Source organism: Spermophilus citellus (assembly GCF_964194105.1).
Source record: "Spermophilus citellus genome assembly, chromosome: 4".
Taxonomy (NCBI): Eukaryota; Metazoa; Chordata; class Mammalia; order Rodentia; family Sciuridae; genus Spermophilus; species Spermophilus citellus.
The window spans coordinates 157,058,087-157,078,624 of NC_138185.1; the positions used below are offsets into that span (position 1 = coordinate 157,058,087).

At 43.5% G+C, this 20,538-nt stretch overlaps 1 protein-coding gene across 1 annotated transcript in view; it reads left to right on the plus strand.

Moving 5' to 3' along the window:
* Positions 1 to 7,934, plus strand: part of PRKCH (protein kinase C eta) — a 226,141-nt gene extending 218,207 nt beyond the window's left edge. The window contains exons 13-14 of the mRNA XM_081292216.1: positions 5,730 to 5,873; positions 7,296 to 7,934. Coding sequence (XP_081148342.1) covers positions 5,730 to 5,873; positions 7,296 to 7,442 — 291 coding nt within the window. The 3' untranslated portion in view covers positions 7,443 to 7,934. The remainder of the gene's footprint in view (positions 1 to 5,729; positions 5,874 to 7,295) is intronic.
* The last annotated feature ends 12,604 nt before the right edge of the window (positions 7,935 to 20,538 follow it).

Consider the following 20,538-nt stretch of genomic DNA (forward strand, 5'->3'; position numbering starts at 1 on the left):
GAAACAGATCTTGTTCTATCTCTCCTGGCTGCAAAGTAGAGTGAGAGGGAGGACCAGATGAGTCCCAGGGTTAAGGATGGCCTCAGATTTCAGTCTCTTCTCTACTAGAGGTACAATAAAATGGACCTATAAGGGGTTTTGAAAGATACTACTAATACTGTCATTTCTTGAGGGCTTTCTTTGTGTGAGGCACTTTACAATGATTTTCTCATCGTAACCTATTAGGTACAGGAAAGATCTATATTTTCTAGCTGAGGAATCTAAAGCCTAGAACAGTTAAGAAATTTTTCCAAGACCACACAGCTCCTTAGAGCTGGAACTGGTACACAAACACGGATAGTGGAACTTGACTGGTTACCCTCTGTGTTCTCTGTATCCCATATCCTTTTTGTTTCTTTCCCCGATTTGCAGTTTTCCCAGGACATTCTTAAACAAACATCTACAAACATCATTGCATACATTTCTCTTGAGAGCTGCCTCAGGAGGGAGCAGGGCTGATTGCTCTGCCCAGGAGTCATACCTCCTCCACAATGTGGGAAGAATTGTGGAGCTGGCATCTCATTCTCAGGGCCAGGTGTGCCTCTGAGTCCTTCTGTACCCTCTAGTTCAGTTCCACTTCCAGGAGGGCCGCAGAAGGAAGGAGAATACAAAGTAACTCTGGGAGTCCTTGACCCTGTCTCCTGCTCTCCAGGGTGAGGCCTGCATTTCGGGTGGAATCAGACTTTCTGCCCCTGGGCCCTCACTCACACTCTGCAGCTTATAAAGTGCTTTTGTTGGCCCCAGTGAATGTTCTACTTCCTTTGGTAAATGTGTTCAGAATCTTCCACGAAGTCACATTATTTTCCTTTTTGGCTGACTTTCTCATTTGGACCATTGTCAGGCAGAAGGTCAGCTGAGGTGAGGCAAGTTTTAAGTGTGACCCTTCAGCGTGGACCAAAGTGATTGCTCTAAACACCGTTGCTGTTAACTTTTTTGGCAGTTGCGTTCCATTAGGGACATAAGCCAATGGAGCAACTTCTCTGTAAAAGCATTATGCTGTCACCATTCACAGCAGCGGGAGCTGGGTGTTTGGGAGAATCCCATGCTGGGCCTAGGACCACAAGGCCTTCGAGCCTCCTACTCTGCACACCCTCACCAGTGTGTTACAGGACCAATCTCAGGCCTGCAACGGGTGTGGCATGTTTCCTTAACTCCCTGTCTCTGCTTCTTTGGAGAGGGGTAGTCATTGAGGGGATATAAGTCTCTCCTCCCAAAATCACTATTCCTTTAGCACTCCCATCCCCACCTCACCCTTGCAATGGATCCTCTTTGTCTTCCCCCTGAGCTCCTCCAGCTCTACTCCAGCTGGTTTTCTTCTCTCTCTGGGTAGGGGCCAGGAGCCATGAAAGTCAGCGAGTGATGTCAGCCAGGTTTGGTATTAGGGAGTGGAGTGACGAGTGTCCAACGAGGGACCTTATACCCCACCAGAAGAGGCAGGCACTGCTCAACTCCTTCTGTGAAGGAGTCTCAGGCCCAGGATATCCCATTTTCCAAGAGAAGTTGGACAACCTGACTTTCATGTGATGTGACATTTCCCAGTTTTAAATGTTGGATGAGTAATTATAAAATTATTTTAAAAGACACTATGTGGACTAAATAAATGTGTCTGAGGACTAGAACTTGTCTTCCATTCATGTTCATTCTCTCTCTCACTCTCCACACGCACAGTCTAGCCTGCCCTCCCAGCTTCAGCTCTCCCCCCTTCCCCAAATGTCAATGTCTCTGAGAGGTAGATCCCTGGCCTGCTCCCCAGATTTACATGGACAGGCATCTCCATGTGGGGCCTACCTGCCTCAAATGCAAAGCTGAGCTCATCAGCCTCCCAGATTTGGCAAGACTGTAAGATCTTGTCAACTCCAGTAACAGAGAAAGAATCGCCAAAGATTAATAAGCCTACTTGAGAATTGACATTGCACCGGCCATAGTAAACTATGAGGTTATTCAAGGAGGTTGAGGCAAGGGAAGTTTTTACAGGCCAGAAGAGGATTACATAAATTAACTTGAAACAGTAATCCTTGGCTACCAGGGATAATAACAAGGTTGGCATCTGTCTAGAGTTGAACAGGCAGTTTTAGGGGTAGATGTCCTTGCAGAAGCATTTTGTCGGTTAGACTGTAGTGGCCTTTGTGCAAGGATACTGAGTCTTTTGTCAGAGTCTTTTGTGACATAGTCTCCCAAGTTTATTTAGTTTGTATTGTTAGAGTTTTGACACAGGTAACTTCATTTTGATCCTGACAACTTTTCACAATCTCACGAAGGGCGAGTTATTTTTGTCTTTGTTCCCCTGATAAAAACACTGTGACTCTGCTGATACTGCCTTTAATACTAATACTGCACAATAATCACCTGCTGCTTCTCTCTTGTTCCCTGCTTGTTACTCTATCAAACAGCCGGGGAGGACTCTGTGATCTTGGACTCTATTTTTCACCCCAGCCCCAGGCAGTTGGTAGACTGTGCTCCTTTTTCCACAAGCCTTCGAGGATTTGCTCCCAACTTTCCCTTCCCATTAATTAGAAGATCTCAGAGTTTCTGGACTTCTGTGTCCCCTAGCCTGTGTTAGCCTCATGATTATTCACTTAGCCACCAATCCTTACCTCTCCGTGCATAGTCATCTCCTAAATCACAGGACAGCTCTTGTCACTCACCTCTCTGTAAACTTTTGATGGATCCGACTGGCTGCAGTTCCTCAGCAATCCCTCGGTGCCAGCCGTATGACTCCCTGCCCCTCTGCTCATACAGCAGGTGCTTCTGTGCATCTGTGCACGTGTGCTGGCTGCGTGCTCAGGCGTGACTGTGGTCTTCCTTCGTGCCTACAACTGATTCTATTCATCCTCTTCATCTCCAGTCAAACGCCACCTTTGCCCTGCTATTGTCACTTGCCTTCTCACCATCAGCCCAGTGCTGTCTGCCTAGACCAGCTCTAGATCTAGCAAGTCTAAAGTCTCTTTGTTTCATCCAGCTGTGTATTAGAAGGATCATTTGCTTCTTCCCCTTCTTTTGATTTGCTCCTTAATGGAGAGACACTGTCTTTGGCATCTGCACACCCCCCCTCCAAGCCCAGCGTACATGCATTCAGCAGACCCCCTGCAAACCTTCGTAAATAGAATGAGAGTGTATGTGTTTGTGTGTGTTATTTAAAGAGGAGGAGGGCCATATCTAAAGGGCTTAAGCCAGTGTATTAAAATCAAAACAAAACTGCTCGGTTATTCAAAAGGATTTATAAGAATCCCAAGAGAGGGCTGGGGTTATAGCTCAGTGGTAGAGTGCTTACCTGGCATGTATGAAGCACTGGGTTTGATCCTCAGCACCACATAAAAATAAATAAATAAATAAATAAATAAGGTATTTTGTCCATCTACAACTAGAAAAAAAATCTAATAGGTAAATAATATTTTTTTTAAAAAAAAAAAAAAGTATCCCAAGAGCAAATATCAAGCTTGTGAAAGGGTTATTCCAGATTTCCAGATATGTGGTTTTCAGAGGAGGAACTGCTGGGACTTGGTCTGCTTGTTCTCAGGCAATGCCTTTTCCGCAGTGCCCTAAGGAAGCTTAGATTTGGTGCCAGGGCCAGGGAAGAATGGGCAAAGTCTCCCAGCCACCAGGACCTCTGCCCCCCTGGCATATAGTGGCCTGCACTGTTCCACTTGCCCAGAAAAACAAGTTGTACCCACGTATTCACACGATATCCTCTGCTCACATCATTGGCAGGCCTGGGAATTTCCCACAAGCCATCTGGGTGGGTTCTGTTGTCCTTGTCTCCTGAGATTTTGCTTTTTTTTAATTAATTAATTTTTAAAGCATTGTTATTTGTCAATCAGTTCATAGACTAGCAAGTGCTTGTCCACCAGGGATTATATCCCACTGATTTTCCCCAAGGAGAGAATCTGCTCATTTCATTCTTGCAAGCATTTCCCCTTCCTTCTTGGAGAAGGAAGTTTATCCAGAGAGATCCCAAGCAGTACCAGTTCTTACAGAATGGGGTAATTTATAAGACACTTACTTCCTGAGTCCATGAGTCCATGTTAACCACTCTAATGCCTGGAGTGGAAATTTCTCTGGTTGGACCTGTTCAGCTTTGAATGCGTATTTAGTTTTGGGTCCCACCTCCAAACCAGTAGCCACTCAGCCCTTTAATTCTTTCTCACTTAGAGAGAGAAGAAGCTACTAAGCCCTATCAGTGTCCTCCTTTTTAAAAATTAATTCCCTTTCAATGCTTTTTTTTTTAAGCATTTTAAAAAGTATATTCTGGGGCTGGGGATGTGGCTCAAGCGGTAGCGCGCTCGCCTGGCATGCGCGCGGCCTGGGTTCGATCCTCAGCACCACATACCAACAAAGATGTTGTGTCCGCCGAGAACTAAAAAATAAATATTAAAAATTCTCTCTCTCTCTCTCTCTCTCTCTCTCTCTCTCTCTCTCTTAAAAAAAAAAAAAGTATATTCTGTCAGACTGGTTAGGAAGTGCTGCAGAGCCTCCTTCCTCAATGTCATTTTCATTTGAACTGGCGCTGGAGGCTCTTCAGTTTGGACACCTGCATGGCAGGGGTAGCCACCTCCAAATCCTACTTTTGTGTGCCTGCACCATCAACAAGATTTTCTTTTTATTTACTCTGTAAATTCAACTCCAGAGCAGTTTCTACAAACATGGCATTACTTTTGTGTTCACAATTCAAATTTGGAAAGGGGTGCTGCAGGGCTGCCATAAGTTGTCATAAGTCTGTTTAAGATAATTTGATTAATAAAGACAAAACTTTTTATCTAAGGTAGTTTTTTTTTTAAATTGGAAATTGAATTAGTTTTAATGTCTTTAAAATTGAAAACCATAATCTGCCCATGAAAAAATTATCGTCCTATATGAGTCCTTGTCAGAAAGTAATCAAAACATCAAGGGCATTTTGCAAAAACACAATTAGCCTAGATATCTTGATGAGAGCTGCGCACCAAGGAACTTTCCCCATTGATTAAAAAATGGGGGAGAGGACTTATATGCAAACATTGCTTGAATGTTTGACATCGTGTATTTTAGTTTTTTAGTCTATGCAGTAACAAATTCTCATTCATTAAACCCATTTAATATGGAAGAGGGGACATATTAAGAAAAAAAAATTCATCTAGAACTAGGGTATCTTTGCCACATCAAGAAAAGTAGCCAACTTTGTTTTTCCTTGATACAGAACTTTTAAAATTTTTCACCCTCGCTGCTGCTTCATACAGATCTTCCAAGATAATGACTCTCACTCTTCTCTCTGAGAGTGGAGAATCCTGGCCAGCTGATCAGGTCTCCCTGAAAAATGGCACAGCTGTTCCTAAAAGTAGCCCCATTCATAAGATGCTTGCTGTCTCTCCACAACTGCAATTTTGGAGAAAGGCACATGATTTCACAAAGAGCTTCTTTTCTTTAAAGAGGAAAGAAAAATACTTGGTGTTTACAGAAAAAGAAAACTGGCCCCTTCAGCCTTCGTTAGTGGCCATGTCTGAAATGGAAGTGGGGAAAGGCATAAATCCACACAGGCAATCATGCCTTTAAGGCATGATTCATACTGGCCGTGCTACCCGTGATGGAAAATCCAGCTCGCCAAGCAAGATGAGCTGGAAAGCCTCTCACGGGCTCCTGTGCCAGGACCGATGCCTGCTGTCTTGTGACATAGCTATTGTACATGAAGGAATGACTGACTCTCTCTTTCTCTCTCTCAGTTCATGACCAAGAACCCCACCATGCGCCTGGGCAGCCTGACTCAGGGAGGAGAGCATGCTATCTTGAGACATCCTTTCTTTAAGGAAATTGACTGGGCCCAACTGAACCATCGCCAACTGGAACCACCCTTCCGACCCAGAATCGTAAGTATCAAGACCATTATAGTTGACTTTCCTCTTTCTTCAGATGATCAGAGTCCACTGGGAAGCCAGCTACCCCCTGTGGAATGACAGACTGAAAGTCACTTGACACTTTGCAGGACAGCTTCACCCAGGGGAGGCTGAGCTTGCTCCTGAGACAATGTCTCTCCATGTGCCCAGGTTCCTTATTACAAAGTTATTACCCCTTGCTTGCCCTGGCTCTATTTTCCTTAACCTAAATTAAAATCTCCTAGAGTCTAAGATGCCTGAAATGTTCTAGGTTCCCCCAAAAGAGTTTGGTTAATTGATAAGTCATTGTTCCTAGCCAATTCCCTCATGTTTCTTAGAGCATCATCGGTACCTTCCCCCAACCCCCACAAAAGTACAGTAAATGTGAAACCTTCTTTCACTGAAACTGACTCGTTGACATGGAGAGCCTGGGTCTGTATTAGACCCTGTGATGCAAAGCTTAGGCCAGAACTGGCCAAGCCCCTTTGACTGGTGAGATACTGAGAACACACTGAGTGTGTAACACTCCTGAGACTGGTCCAGCTCATTGTCTGAGATCCACGGTGGGAAGGCTGAGGAACTCAGCAAGCAATAAGATCAAGAGTTACAGGGAGGAGGAGCGATCCCAAGGCAGAGAGAGAAGCATCATTGAAATCAGGTATGAGAAGTGAGACATCTAATGCTGGTGGAAAGGGTCTTTTCAGCACTACTTTATTCAAATGTAAAATACACAACTTTTCCTAACAAAAAGTGAGCTTCATATGCTAGGCTTTGGACACCAAGCAGCTGGAAATAAAGCCACGCCCTTTAGTGGGCATCCCCCTGCCAGCTCCTCTGAGATTAGGGGAAGCTTTGCTGTCAGAGGCTGGCACCTGTAGTCCTGACTGCACAGCCAGCCCAGCAGGGTATAATGCATCTGACTGGTGAGTAAAATCACAGGCAGTTTTCTCCTAAGCCTAACATTTCCAAGAAGTCTTTCAAGAACACTCTTCAAGTGTATAGAACTGTGTACAAACCAGTGTGACCTTACCCAACCCCTATTGACAAATTTGAGCCCCGGTGCCCCTCGGTGAGGCCTGCTGAGAAGTAGCACCTTGATGAAATGGAGAATAAAGGGTGAGTGAGCCAGCTGGTTTGGGTGATCAAATTAATTCCTTAGCCTCCCAGTAGAAGGCTGGCCTGCTCAGCAAGATTTTCATGGGATTAGTGAATTGGCAGTTACCAAATGCCATAATAATACACAATGCAGTGGAATTGCTATAAAGCACTGTTTAATCATAATGATCATAACTGTAAATAATGCTCCTGAACAAGCTGCAGAGCAATTCTCCAAACTTGCTGGAATGGGCTGAGTCCCATGCAAGATGAGCAAGCCTCAAGTGCATAAAATCTGACTCTTGTTTCCTTTTTTGACAGAAATCCCGAGAGGATGTCAGTAATTTTGACCCTGACTTCATAAAAGAAGAGCCAATTTTAACTCCCATTGATGAGGGACACCTGCCTATGATTAATCAGGATGAGTTTAGAAACTTTTCCTATGTGTCTCCAGAATTGCAACCTTAGCCCTATGGGGAAAGAGAGATGGTGTGAGAATCAAAAGGGAACAGACACTTTTCCAGGAATATCCTTTGTGGGGACTCCCCAGCATCCGCCTTAGAACACCAAGCTTACCTTTAAGAAGCGAATGTTCACAACTCTGTGAAGGGCAGAACTTCAACAGAGCAACTATCTCAAGTCCCGAGGGAACTGTGGTTCTGGAGGTAGTTGATACTGAAATGAGATTTTATGATGAGAGTGTTCCATTCGGCCGGTGAGTTTCCGAGGCTGTTTGAGGCTTGGGATGTTAACATGACCCAAAAGGTGAGAAGTAATGAAGAAATAAACTAGGTCCTAGAAATTCTGAGCCAAAGAGGCTTTTTACTTCAAAAGACAAATGGAGACTTTCTGTGGACCACTCTGTGCTCTTCTTTAAGCTGCCCAGCCCCTAAGATTGCAGTCTGCAGGAAGACTCTAATGCTAGTGAAGGATCGAAAGGTCTTTTCAAGGAAATGAGCAGCTTTCCAAACAGAACAATTCACTCTGAGGAAAAATAAAGAAAATGGGTATCCGTGAAACTCCCAATGAAAAGCCCAATGTTGGGCCCCAAGACAACTGCCACAGCGTATTCTCTTACCCTTACTTTCATTTATTAGATATTTATTGAGTGTCCAGTGAAAAGGTGCCATGATCCACAGTAGTGTAAGCAGTAGATTTGCCTTTGTGAAGCTTCCATTCACTCTGGGTTCCACTAATTTACCTGAATGGTGATTGCATTCTGTGAAATGCCTCTCCACAGTACATATGTCATACTTTTTTTGTCTGCACATGGCCCTCTTCTTCAGAGAAGGGTCCCTGCCCCAACAGCAGGGTCAGCAGGCCAACCTCAGATGCCTGCTGCCTGCTGACCTGTGGAACCTGATCACGTCAATATCACTCCGGACTCAACAGTGAAGAATTGCACGCCAGTCACTTCAGTGACCAGATGTATGGCTTATGCATTAGCAGTTTATTTAATTATGTTTTAAGAGACAAAGAAGTTTGTTTGACATACAGTTTGATAATCAGAAATGGATCTTGTAAACAGGGCCTCTAGCAAAGATGGACCTTATATTGTATAACCACTTATGCAGTTGGAGAATTTTATCTGTCTGGAAATAAACGCATTTTGTAGCAAAAGAAATTTGTTTTTGTCAAAAAAGATTTGTTTTGCCCCCACTCAGAGAGTAGATTTCCAATCAAAATAAAAACTTTGAGCATAATGGATAGAACTCTTGCTTAAGGCAAATTTCTGAGAAGAAAGGCTGACACATGCTTCTTCTGTATGACCCTGAAATGGACATGGCCTGTCCTTTACTGACTATTACTTCTGTTCTGAATCAGGGCAATGACTGCTGTTTATTGCTGCAACACGCTAACCCTTGAAATCTCAGTGGCTAGTCATAAAGTTTATTTCTCATCCATGTAGAGTTCAACAGTCCTGTTCCATCTTCTAACCATGCCATCTAGCAAGCATAGCTCCCAACATCACCAGAGCAAGGGAAGAGAGAGATGGAGGAAGTGCTTGCTGCTTAACTACCTCTCCTCAGAGGAATACACATCACCTCTTCTCACATTGTTTAATTTGTTCTAATTAGTTATACATGACAGTAGAATGCACTTATGCACTTTGACACATCATACATAAATGAAGTATAATTTCTCATTCTTCTCTTTGTACATGATCTAGAATCACACTGATCATGCAGTCATATATGTACATAGGATAATTATATCTGATTCATTCTACTATCCTTCCTACCCCCATACTCTCTTTTCTCCCTTCGCTCCCCTCTACCTAATCTAAAGTAACTCTGTTCTTCCCTAGAGCCTTCCCACTTACTATGAATTAACATCCACATATCAGAGAAAACATTCAGCCTTTGGTTTTTTGGGATTGGCTTCTTTAACTTAGCATGATATTATCCAGCTCCACCCATTTCTGATAAATGCCATAATTTCATTCTTCTTCAAGGCTGAGTAACATTTCAGAGTGTGTGTGTGTGTGTGTGTGTGTGTGTGTGTGTGTGTGGCGTTTTCTTTATCCATTCATCTACTGAAGGACACCTAGTTTTGGTTCCGTAGTTTAGTTATTGTGAATTGAGCTGCTATAAACATTGATGTGGCTGCATCACTGTAATATACTGATTTTACGGCATTTGGGTATAAACCAAGGAGTGGGATAGCTGGATCAAGTGGTGGGTCCATTCCAGGTTTTCTGAGGAATCTCCATACTGTTTTCAGAACATGACTTCACTCTAACTACATGCATTTTAGGTAAATATCCTACACATCCTCTCTCCACAGATATAAGTGATGGGATTTCTGGATGGGGGAATTATGGAGCAGCTGAGAAATATCCGACCAGTACTGGTGGTTCTTCTCCTCCTCCTCCTCCTCCTCCTCCTCCTCCTCCTCCTCCTCCTCCTCCTCCTCCTCCCCCTCCTCCAAAAATTACCTTTGAATGAATAGCAACAAGAAGCCTCCCTGTAGATTTATTTAGCACTAAGCAGTTTAGAGACAACCTATAAACCTAGGCAGAGCTGTGACCCTTGTAATTCCACATTCTCCTACCATTTCCACTATTGATAATCTGAATACTGCAGTACATCAGTACATCTTACACATGAGAAAAAAGGGAGGCTCAGAGAAGTTGAGTTACTTTGCTTCCCATAGGTCTCAGACTTGGTAAGGTGTGGATCCAGATCTAGAGTCTAAATCTGCAAGTTCTAATCCAACAAGCCTCTGGGAAAGGAAGGGATCATTCTGACTTTGGGGCTTGTTCAGCCTTCATAGCTACTTGGCAGCTCCAGGTCTTCTTTTGTTCTGTCGTATTGATTGGCTTCTTGGTCTAGTTTGTTCCACTCTGGTGAAGAACCATGGGAAATAAAGCATGCATCCTTTATTGCTTAGAAAATTCATTCTCATAGCCATGCACAGGACCCTAAATGTTCTCTTTGAGGAGTAACCATAGTCAGTTCTCAAGCCTGCCTCCTAGGTCCTCCAGTTGGGGTTAAGTCTATTCATTTGAGATCATTCCAGACCCATCAGATTAGCCCACAGCTAGTGATTTTGCTATGATAGGGTTTCTGGTCCTTCTTTCTCTTCCCTTTTTTATATGTAAGGAGAGAGGATGCACAAAATATTTACCTAAAACTCAAAATATCTCCAATTCCTGAGTAGAGTTCTGCTTCCTACAGTTTTCCTAAACCTTGCTCTCCCTTGAGATCACAAGATGCCCTGCCCACACTTCCTGGAGCAGCCTGCTATGAACTGGCAGCAAGCCATTTGATCAGCAGGTACTGAGTCTGTTGGGACTGCCAGGCCCTGAGTTCAACAGGCAGTGAGGAGGCTAAGATGAGATCACATTGTGACCCTTCACTCCCTTAGGACTATAGCCTCTTGGATAAGTAATCTCTTTTTTTTGGGGGGGGGGGATGGGAAGTATAAGGGATTGAACTCAGGACACTCAACCATTGAGCCACATCCTCAGCCCTAATTTGTATTTTATGTAGAGACAGGGTCTCACTGAGTTGCGTAGTGCCGTGCCATTGCTGAGGCTGATTTTGAACTCACGATCCTCCTGCCTCAGCCTCCCAAGCTGCTGGGATTACAGGCATGAGCCACCATGCCTGGCATAGGTAAGGAATCTTGAGACACCCTCCATCCTTATCATCAATCTCCTCTCCCCCACCCAATCCTCACCCCTATACCATCTCTCCCCATTCTCCCAGGCTATCCCACACTAGCTAAATTAGGCATGTGGTCTTAAGAGTTGAAAAAGAGAACTCCAAATCATTTTCTTTGAACTAGTAGCCTTTGACTGCTAATGATGTTCTCAATTAATTATAGCTAACACTTATTGTGTTTATTAGATGTAAGGCCTTGTTCTAAATACTTCAATACTATGCCCATGTGTTGGGTACACTCATCTTCATTGCATAGATAGGAGAACTGAGACACAAGGAAACTAAGTAATTTGTCCAAAGTCACACAACTAAAGCAACAGGTCCTGAATTGAGACCAGGCAATTTAGAAACCCAAGTCCCTACTTTTAGCCCAAATTAGTGAGGTTCTTCAATTAAAGCTATTTCTATGTTTCCCACCTTTGTAGGGTTTTGAGAGCTATTAAAAGGGTGTAATCTGTGGTGAGCAGGGAGCTTGAGATAAACTGCCAGCCGGGCAGGACAGTGTTAGTCATCCTCTATGTAGACCCACATATCAGCAGTGACTCGCATGTTTTGCATATCAAGGACCCATTGGGTGCTGCCAACCCTTTTCAAAGAACTGGCACAGGCCAGGATAATGCAATTCGGACTTCGACCTCTCTCCCAGAGGAAGAGGAAATGGTCTGGGTCACACTGGATCCCATATACCCCATCTGGACCCCTGAGGTAACCTCTGAGCCTTGGTGGGGTTTCCAAGCCTTTCCTCACCCCTGCTAGTGGCCTCTTCATGCTTCAGTAACTCCTGGCCACCCACTCCCTGGCTCAGTGCAGCATTGGGAAGAAGGCACGAGGCTCAGAGCTACCTTGACAACTGTGCTGCTACTACGGAACTAATGTGACTTGGTTGCAAAGACAAGAAAATAAAAATACACCCTTTGTCATATATTGATCTTAATTGCCTTGAAAATATTCCAGCCAGACTTGGCCTTGACCGTTTCACAGACCAACATCGTAAATCCAGCTTTCTCTTTTCTTTATTCCTAGACTTGGTCATCCTGGTTATTTTATCTGGCATGTTGACTCAAACCAACCAACCAGACAGACCCACTGAAATTGCCCCTGGCTCAGAGGCACACTGAGTCCTGTAACTTCTCATTGTACATCATCTGAAGATAAGGCTCAGATCCGACCTTAGACATTTGCAGTGGAAATGAGCCCTGTGGTCATATGTTCCTCTGAACTGAATTTCAGGTTGGACAGGGCGGGCCTGAGCAAGCTATAAACAGGGCTTTGTAGTCTCTTTTTCTTCCTGTGTTGAATTGGAACCAAAACTAAGGGTGCCACCCTTGGCTTCAGCCTGTTCCCGCCTCACCTCCACTCCCTCATCAGTTGTTCTCTCCCTCCTCCTCCCCACTTCTCACTCTTCATTCCCCAGTGCAATAAGTTGGTTCTGTACTCTTGCCTTCCACCATTTGGTTTTCGGAGTCAAACCTGTTATACAGTCTGTTTTCTAACTGTCAAAATGACATAAAATCTCTATTTACCTTTATTTTATAGGCTCTTTCAGAGCCCAGGAATGGCAACCACTTTTCGAAGATATTTCTGCAACTGAAACATTGCCCTGTGGCAGCTCTTGCTCCAGCTCAGAATGGCCTAGGAGAGCAAGCCCCAGGTTAAGAAGACTGGACTGATCGAGGTGCAGGCCTTTGTGCTAAATCCAGCTTACTGTATGTTCATGAGAAAAAGGGCCATTTCCCCAATGTCAGTGCACTCATTTGTGAAACAGAAGTGAGACTAGTAGCTGGCTGCCTTGTCTGAATCCTGCAGGGATAAGCTGTGACAATATTATGTCAAGTATTTACTATAGGGCCAGGATGTAGACATTTGCTCAAGCAGTGTCAGCTATTGCTGCTATCATTTACTCCACAGAGGACTAAGGAAACGTTACTGGTGTTGTCCACCAGAAAATGGACCGGGGGGATGCCCTTGTTCCTCACACTGTCCATCTCAGGAGATGCCAATGCTGAAACCAGCTTGGAGGAAATTGATTTTTCTAATTAATTGCACAGCTTCTGCAGGAGACTTGGTAAAAACGTCTCCTAAGATGTTTTGAACTCATCCTGACCAGAATGGCATACCGAATCCATCTAAAGGTTGAAACTACTATTCATCCTAAAAAAGAGAGGCCAAGAAATACCATGTTTTCCTTAAATGCCTTTTCTCTCCATCCTTTCAGGATTCCCTTGTTCTACCAGATTTGACATGAAGGTGCATTTAATTCACTTCTGACCAACTAGCACAAGGACCAAATCCCTGCCTCAACACCTACTGGATACCCAGAGGCACTCAACATACCTGTGAGCCAGTGCAGAGACCAAAGGCACAGGCCCCGGGTGTTCAACAAGTCCTGGCAGGCCCAAGAGTTGGAAGTCAATCATAGAGCCAAGGATCATTCCATCCTAGATCAAGCTATCTGTTAGGAAGTTTCCAGTAAAACAAGAGCCCCCCATAGTCCTGGGTACTCTTACTGAAAGCAGTCACAACACTCCCGTCCCCTTGTAGTAGCCCTTCCAGGTCACCAAGGGCTGACTTTCTCATACCACCAAGGCAGTTCTTACTCCACAGAGGGTTCATTCTTTTAAGAGCTTGAACCACAGCTAGAAGAATTTAGGCTAGACAAAGTGAAGATTGTGTAGGCACCAAGCATAGTCAGACATTCAAGTGGGTTGCAGAGGGTGAGACAGGAATCTTCTTTGGAGACATTTCAAATTAGAAAACAAGGATAGTTGTCATTTGACCTGACCGTGCCAGAAATAACCTGGATAACCTCAAGTTCTTCCAGCCTTGTGCTCTGTGGACTAAAAGTGAGCAGAGGGGCATGGCTAGTCAGCCTCCATCGATAGATGCTAACCCACACTTTTCCTACCACATGCCAAACTTCTGTCACTTGAATTTCCTCTCTATTCCTTTCTGGGCTACCTTCATATCCTAGCTCACCAATACACCCTCTGCATGCTCTCTCAGTCCCAAGGTACCCGTAGACTCACACATCACTGGTCCCCATAGTCACATATTCACCAGCATCTCACACCTGGTTGCCTTCCCTATGTCTCATGCTATTCATACATGGAAAAGAAAAGGGAATTTTGAAGTTAAGATTCACACAAGAAGATCACAAGAAATATAAGCCTCCTTGTAGCAACTGATAATAGAACACTAAAGGACAAAAGAGGAGTCAGGAATCAACTCAGCTCTTTTTTTTTTTTTTCCTCAAAGAGAATGATCTTCCAGGTGATCTGGGTTCAATACTCATTGATAAAATGAGTAGTGGCCCAAGATAGATAAAGAGATGATATAAATCATTCAGGCAAAATTGTAGAATGGAGTTATTTAAGCACTAATTTAGAATCCCTGGAAGTGATATTGACGAGTAGAGGGGTTTGTAAAGAACAAGTCTTGAAAAGCTAACCTCATTCTTTCTTTGATGGTTACTAGACTGATTGATCAAGAATAGGTGATAGGTTTTGCATAGTTGAACTTTAGCAATGTGCATGAGGAGGTCTCATTTACTTGTGACCAAGCAGGATTCAAGAAACAATGATACGAAAGTGTGGCACTTAATAGATTAATATCAGCCTAGAGTGGAGGTTCTGCAACCCTGGATAACTCCTGCTCCCCTTGGATTAGCAGACAAATCTCAAATCTTCTTTAATCTTGCTTTTCAAAGCTTCCACATCATGACTAAATGCAAAAAAAAAAAAAAATCAAACAATGGAACAAAATGCTACTTTTGTTTTTCAATTGCACAAATGAGTTAGAAGATTCCTTTACTCATTAAGCTAATATTTACTGAGCACACACTATGTTCCAGGCATCTTCTGGTTGTGGGAAACACTAGAATGAAAACAACACCCCAAATCCCTGTGTTCATATAATTTACACATTTGGAACCCAAATTAACTCTGTGGAAAGGCAACCTTATACAGACGGTTGCCTCCATCTTGCCCTGATAAAATTAACTTTTTTAGACCCAGGTTCAGGTTATGTTCTATGATGGAAAAAGAAAAAAAAAGGTAATAAATAAACACAAAGCTGTTCTTGGGGTCTGAAAAAGTTAATTATATCAAGACCAGATAAAGGCAACAGGTCTTCTCAGCATGAGTAAAAAAAATTAGGCAGAGGTATAAAGAACACACTGAATATATTATCCATCCAACAAACACCTATTAGATCTATTTGCAAGTGATGAGGAAATCATGGAGTGTGAAAACAGCCATAGTCCCCACCATCCTAGAGCTTAAGAGTCTCATGAATATATAACAGGATGCTGTGGTCACCAAAAAAAAAAAAAATATGCAATGTTAAGCTCCAGAGTTATAAGTCTGGTGCCTCAGATGAGGGGCCCCACTTAACTTGGTCTTGGTTAGACTATGCCTGGAAAACTGGATTTGACTTTAGACATCACTGTGGAGAGCTACAAAGCTTGATGGTGTTCAGAAAAGAATGAACTGATGAGGGAGCATAAAGCCCGTGTAACATGGCAAGTGAGTCTCTAACTGGTGGTGCGCTCAGGAGACAGCAGGTCCACATCATAAGCACCTGCAAAGACAGATACACTTCAACTTAGGGTGGGTTACTCCCTGACAAGCCCATTAAATTTGAAAACATCATAAATCCAAAGTGCATTTGATGCATCTAAGCCACCTGACATCCTGGCATACGACCCAGTTCACTATAGAGTGTCTGCTGTTTCTCTTCATGGTGGTGTGACTGACTGGGAGCTATGGCCCATTGCCACTGGCCAGCATCACATGAAAGTATGCAGGCCTGAAAGAAGCATCACATGAAAGTACTGCAGGCCTGAAAGAAGATCAAAATTCCAAGTGCATTTTCTACTGATTATGTATTCCTTTCCTACCATCTTAAAGTAAAAAATAGTATGTTGAACGGTTGTTAAGTCGGGACCATCTGTTTGTGAAAAGCTTTGAGGTGGTCATTAAGACTGGTCTCCAAACATTTCCAGCTCTGGTCAACAAATTAAGGGCAGAACCATGTATGATAGCACAAGGTGGAATTTTTCAGTACTGATGATGATAAGAGATGCTTTTCCCCCCACTGAGTGCCAATGATAAGATATGGTGATTGGGTTTTGACAGCCTGAACCCCCAGCTAACACTTGACAGACATTTTGAATAAGTGAGAAATAATTGTTATCATTTGTATTATGGTCGTTGAATGTTGCTGAGACTGTGCCATTGTTTGTCCCTGCAGCATAACCTGGTTGCCATACTTTGGATCTTGAATGTCCTCCAAAACCCCTTGTGTTGAAGGCTTGGTCCCCAATGTGACCCTATTGGGAAGTGGTGGAACCTTTTGAGGCGGAGCCTACTGAAAGGAAGTTAGGCATGGGGGGGGGTTGTGTCTTTGAAGGGGATAATGGAACCTCAGTTCCTTCCTGTCTCACTTGCTTCTCAGCTTTCATTACGTGAATAATTTCTTCTGCCATGTGTTCCCACCATGATGTACTATGATGCCACAGGCCCAAAGAAGCAACCAGACTATGACTATGGACTTATTTTGTGAAACATGAGCCAAAACAAACCTTTCTGCCCTAAAAGTAGGTTTATCTCAGGCATTTGTCACAGCAACAGAAAACTGACTAACACACTGGTCCATGCTAACTGCTATGTCTACCCTGTGAAGAGGGACTAATCTAGTAATAATATGATCCCAGAGTTAACTTGGGCTTGGGCTTGTCAAGCTGCAACAGAGGTTATAGAATTGGTTTTCACATAAAAATGAGCTTTTTGAAAAAGGTATCCAAAAGTGTAACAGACTTCCTTCAGAAGAAAGCAGTCTACCATCACTGGACATTTTTGGTCTACAACCCTGAGTGGGAATGATGGACAAGAGGCCTCCTCTGAGAGAAGCTAGCATGCCAATCTGGAATGGGCTTAGCAAGCACACCACAACTGCACTGCTTCCCTTGGCCTACAGGGGCAGGCCTGGAGTTGGCATGTCCTAATGTTTCGACTGGCCACATGCCCAGACCCCTGCTGCTTTCATTCTACCACATAACGATGAATCTGGGCCCATCATTGCCGTGGGCTCAGCAAAAGTGTACAAAATACACAGTAGCTCAGAAGGCAAAGAGATCAAACAGTAAAGGCTTTCTTGGCCCACCATCGTGCAGAATGATAAAAGTCCTTCAGGATTTCTGTTTGTAGAATTAGCATCCTGTGGGCATTAGGAAACCCCTGAAGTTCTTCTCTATTAGTTTGTTCTTTATCATGCTGGTTCTGCCTTCTAGGAACAAGAGCTAAGCACACTTCCTACCAATGCAGAACTCTGGTGAAAAGATCTGTTTGGGGAAATATATATTAGGAGCAAGATCTATTTATTGGAGGGTTGTGGGGAAACATGTTATTTAACGTCAAAGGCTGGATATAAGCACTTGCCCCATTATCTAGTTGTTCACTGTAACTGGCTCATACTGACTCATGAGAACCAATTGTACACACTTATCCCAACTTATTATTCAATGAGCTCACAATGGTAGATTAAAAATTGGTTGTGGTGGAAATATTTAAACTACAGAAATGGGCAAGTGCTAAAAAACAGAACTTTCATTATTGTGATTGTTTTGTTCTTTTAGGAAGCTTACCAGCACACCTCTGAGAACAGTAAAATAGTAAGAAATTATAGTCTTTGGAGCTAGGCAGAACTAGATTCAGTCTGGCTCTGCTCTACCAGCTGTTGCCACTGGCAGAGGAAATAGGTGGATATCAAAACATCAAGGAACTTCAGTTTCCTTATTTGTCAAATGGTGATAATAATGAAAATCAAATGATTAACTACATCACAGGGGAGTGTGAGGGTCAACTGAGATAATGTCCACCGTGCATTTAGTGAACTAAGCTCCTTCCCTTGGTGCAAATGCAGATAACAACCTCCAGAGACAGAAAAAGAGAACACCCCTGGATCACTCATTCACCAGGGACTAGTTAGTTGTTAAACTGTCTCAATCCTTGCTCTTTTTGTCTATTACAGGGCAATACAAATTGAGTTTCCCTTATCCAAAATGCTTGTGACAAGAAGTGTTCTGGATTTTGGGATTTTTTCCAATTTTGGATTACTTGCATGTACATAATGATATATCTTGGGGATAAGACCTAAGTCTAAACATGAAATTCATTTATGTTTTGTATCCATCTTACACATGTTAGCCTGAAGGTAATTTTGCATAGTAATTTTTAAAAATATTTTTAGTTATACATGGACACAATATCTTTATTTTGTTTATTTATTTTTATGTGGTGCTGAGGATTGAACCCAGGGTCGCTCACTTGCAAGGCGAGTGCTCTACCACTGAGCCACAACCTCAGCCCCTTTGCATAGTATTTTTCATGTGCCTGCATTTTGACTGTGACCTGTCACGTGAGGTCAGATATGGAATTTTCTACTGTAGCCTCATGTTGGCAACCAGTTATGTTTGGGGGAGCATTTCAGATTTGAGATTTTTTTTTAGAGAGAGAGAGAGAGAGAGAGAGAGAATTTTAGTATTTATTTTTTAGTTTTCGGTGGACATAACATCTTTTTGTTTGTATGTGGTACTAAGGATCGAACCTGGGCCACACACATGCCAGGCGAGCGCGCTACTGCTTGAGCCACATCCCAGATTTGAGATTTTTTATTAATAATAATACCCATGTCAAGATTGTGATGAGGATTAAAAAAGAGAGACAACTTGTAAACTCCTCTCAGTACAAATCACAGTATATTAACATCACTGAGTAATTCGTTTTAAAAGTAAATTTCTTTAACTTAGCTTTTTTCCATCTAAAGATGCCATAAGCCATCAGTCATGGAAGGAGTGAGAGAGAAGTCATTTTCTAGTTCTTTCTAGACAAGAGGGGAGTTCAGTTACTGCTTTTCAGAGCTGGACCCTGTTTCTTGGCTCCATCTGCTTTATTCACCGGTCACCCTGACCTTCATTAGCTTTCCATTTGCCAAGAAGAAATGAGGAAAGTAGAACCAAGGATTTTTTTTTGTAGGTTGCAGGGGATTCTCAACACAATTTGTCTCAGAAGAAAAACATGAAAAATCCAGAATTTCTCCTCACCCCTCTGCACACTACCTAGGCCACCCATTGGAATTTCCACTCTGAATAAAAGCTACTACACTTCAAAGGTAGAAGAGAGTCAGAGTGTCCTATATGTCAAGGAAAGAAGTAGATACCAGGGTCAAGCAGGCACACTTCCAAACCACTGCCTTCTTTCTGAAAAAAAGCCGAGACACACCAATTTGGGGCATGGTAGCCTTCTGTGTCAGGTCAGCCTTAGAGCTGGGTAGGACCATAGAAAGCATCTTTGTGAAATGCAGGGTCACAGAAGATCAAGGCTCTGCTGCTTCTTCAGCTGACCATCCTGTTAGGGCAATCTGCCCAAGCCTGCACTTCCTGGCTGACTTGGGGCCTCAACATCAGCTTCCACATGATTCTAGAGACTTCCAGACAGATGCAAGAGCCAGGCTGAGGATATACAAAGGATGTCACTGCATCCCAGGATCCAAGAGGGATATTGAGGCATGTTGGAAATGCTTCATCTGGAATCTCGTGTTTGGCTGCTCAGGAATTCACGGTTAGCTAACTTTCTGGTTTGATTTACAGTAATGCCTGATGGGGGTAAAGCAGGAATGTTGTAACAGCTCTGGATCACCTTGGAAAAATACCGTTCATTGCCAGCCTGGCACTGTAATTCCAGGAAGCAGCTGGTTGTGAGTCAGAGCCCCGTCTTCCTTGTGGCTTTAGGAAGGCTGTCCAAGGCCTCACCCATCCAGGCAGAGCAATACCCATCAGCCACGTACAGGCCTTGTGGGAAGAGACTGAAAAGGGGACTCCATGCAGATTCTCTACCCACTCCCAGGGATAAAGGGAAAGGAAAGAGATGAGAGGACTTTAGGCCCTTGGGTCTCTTGGAAATATATTTATGCTTTTGATATAGGTAATCAGGCACATTTTCTGATTGTCTAGTCTGGAGTTGGCAGCAATAAAACTAGATAAAAATCTCTACATGCTGGATGGCATGACTTGTGTTTGCCTTATAACATTGCCAGTCTCTTACCTGCAGAGCCAGTAGGGTCTTAGAATTTCACCCAAGGTTGGCAGTGAGTCCTGTGGCCAGATGGCTGCTTGGGCATGAGGACCATCTGTTCTGAGGTCAAGGGGGTGCCCCAGTGGGTGACTAGGGAGCTGGAACAATCTTGGGGAAAGGTAGTAGGGCCATAGCTCCAGATATCCAGAGCATTCTGGTGCCTCAGTTTTAGGTAGAACATTCCCACTTTTTGCCTTTTCCTTGCCCAACTCTGGGTTCCTCTCAAGGTTGCTGCTGCCCCTGGAACAGCTTTGGGCCGCTGGA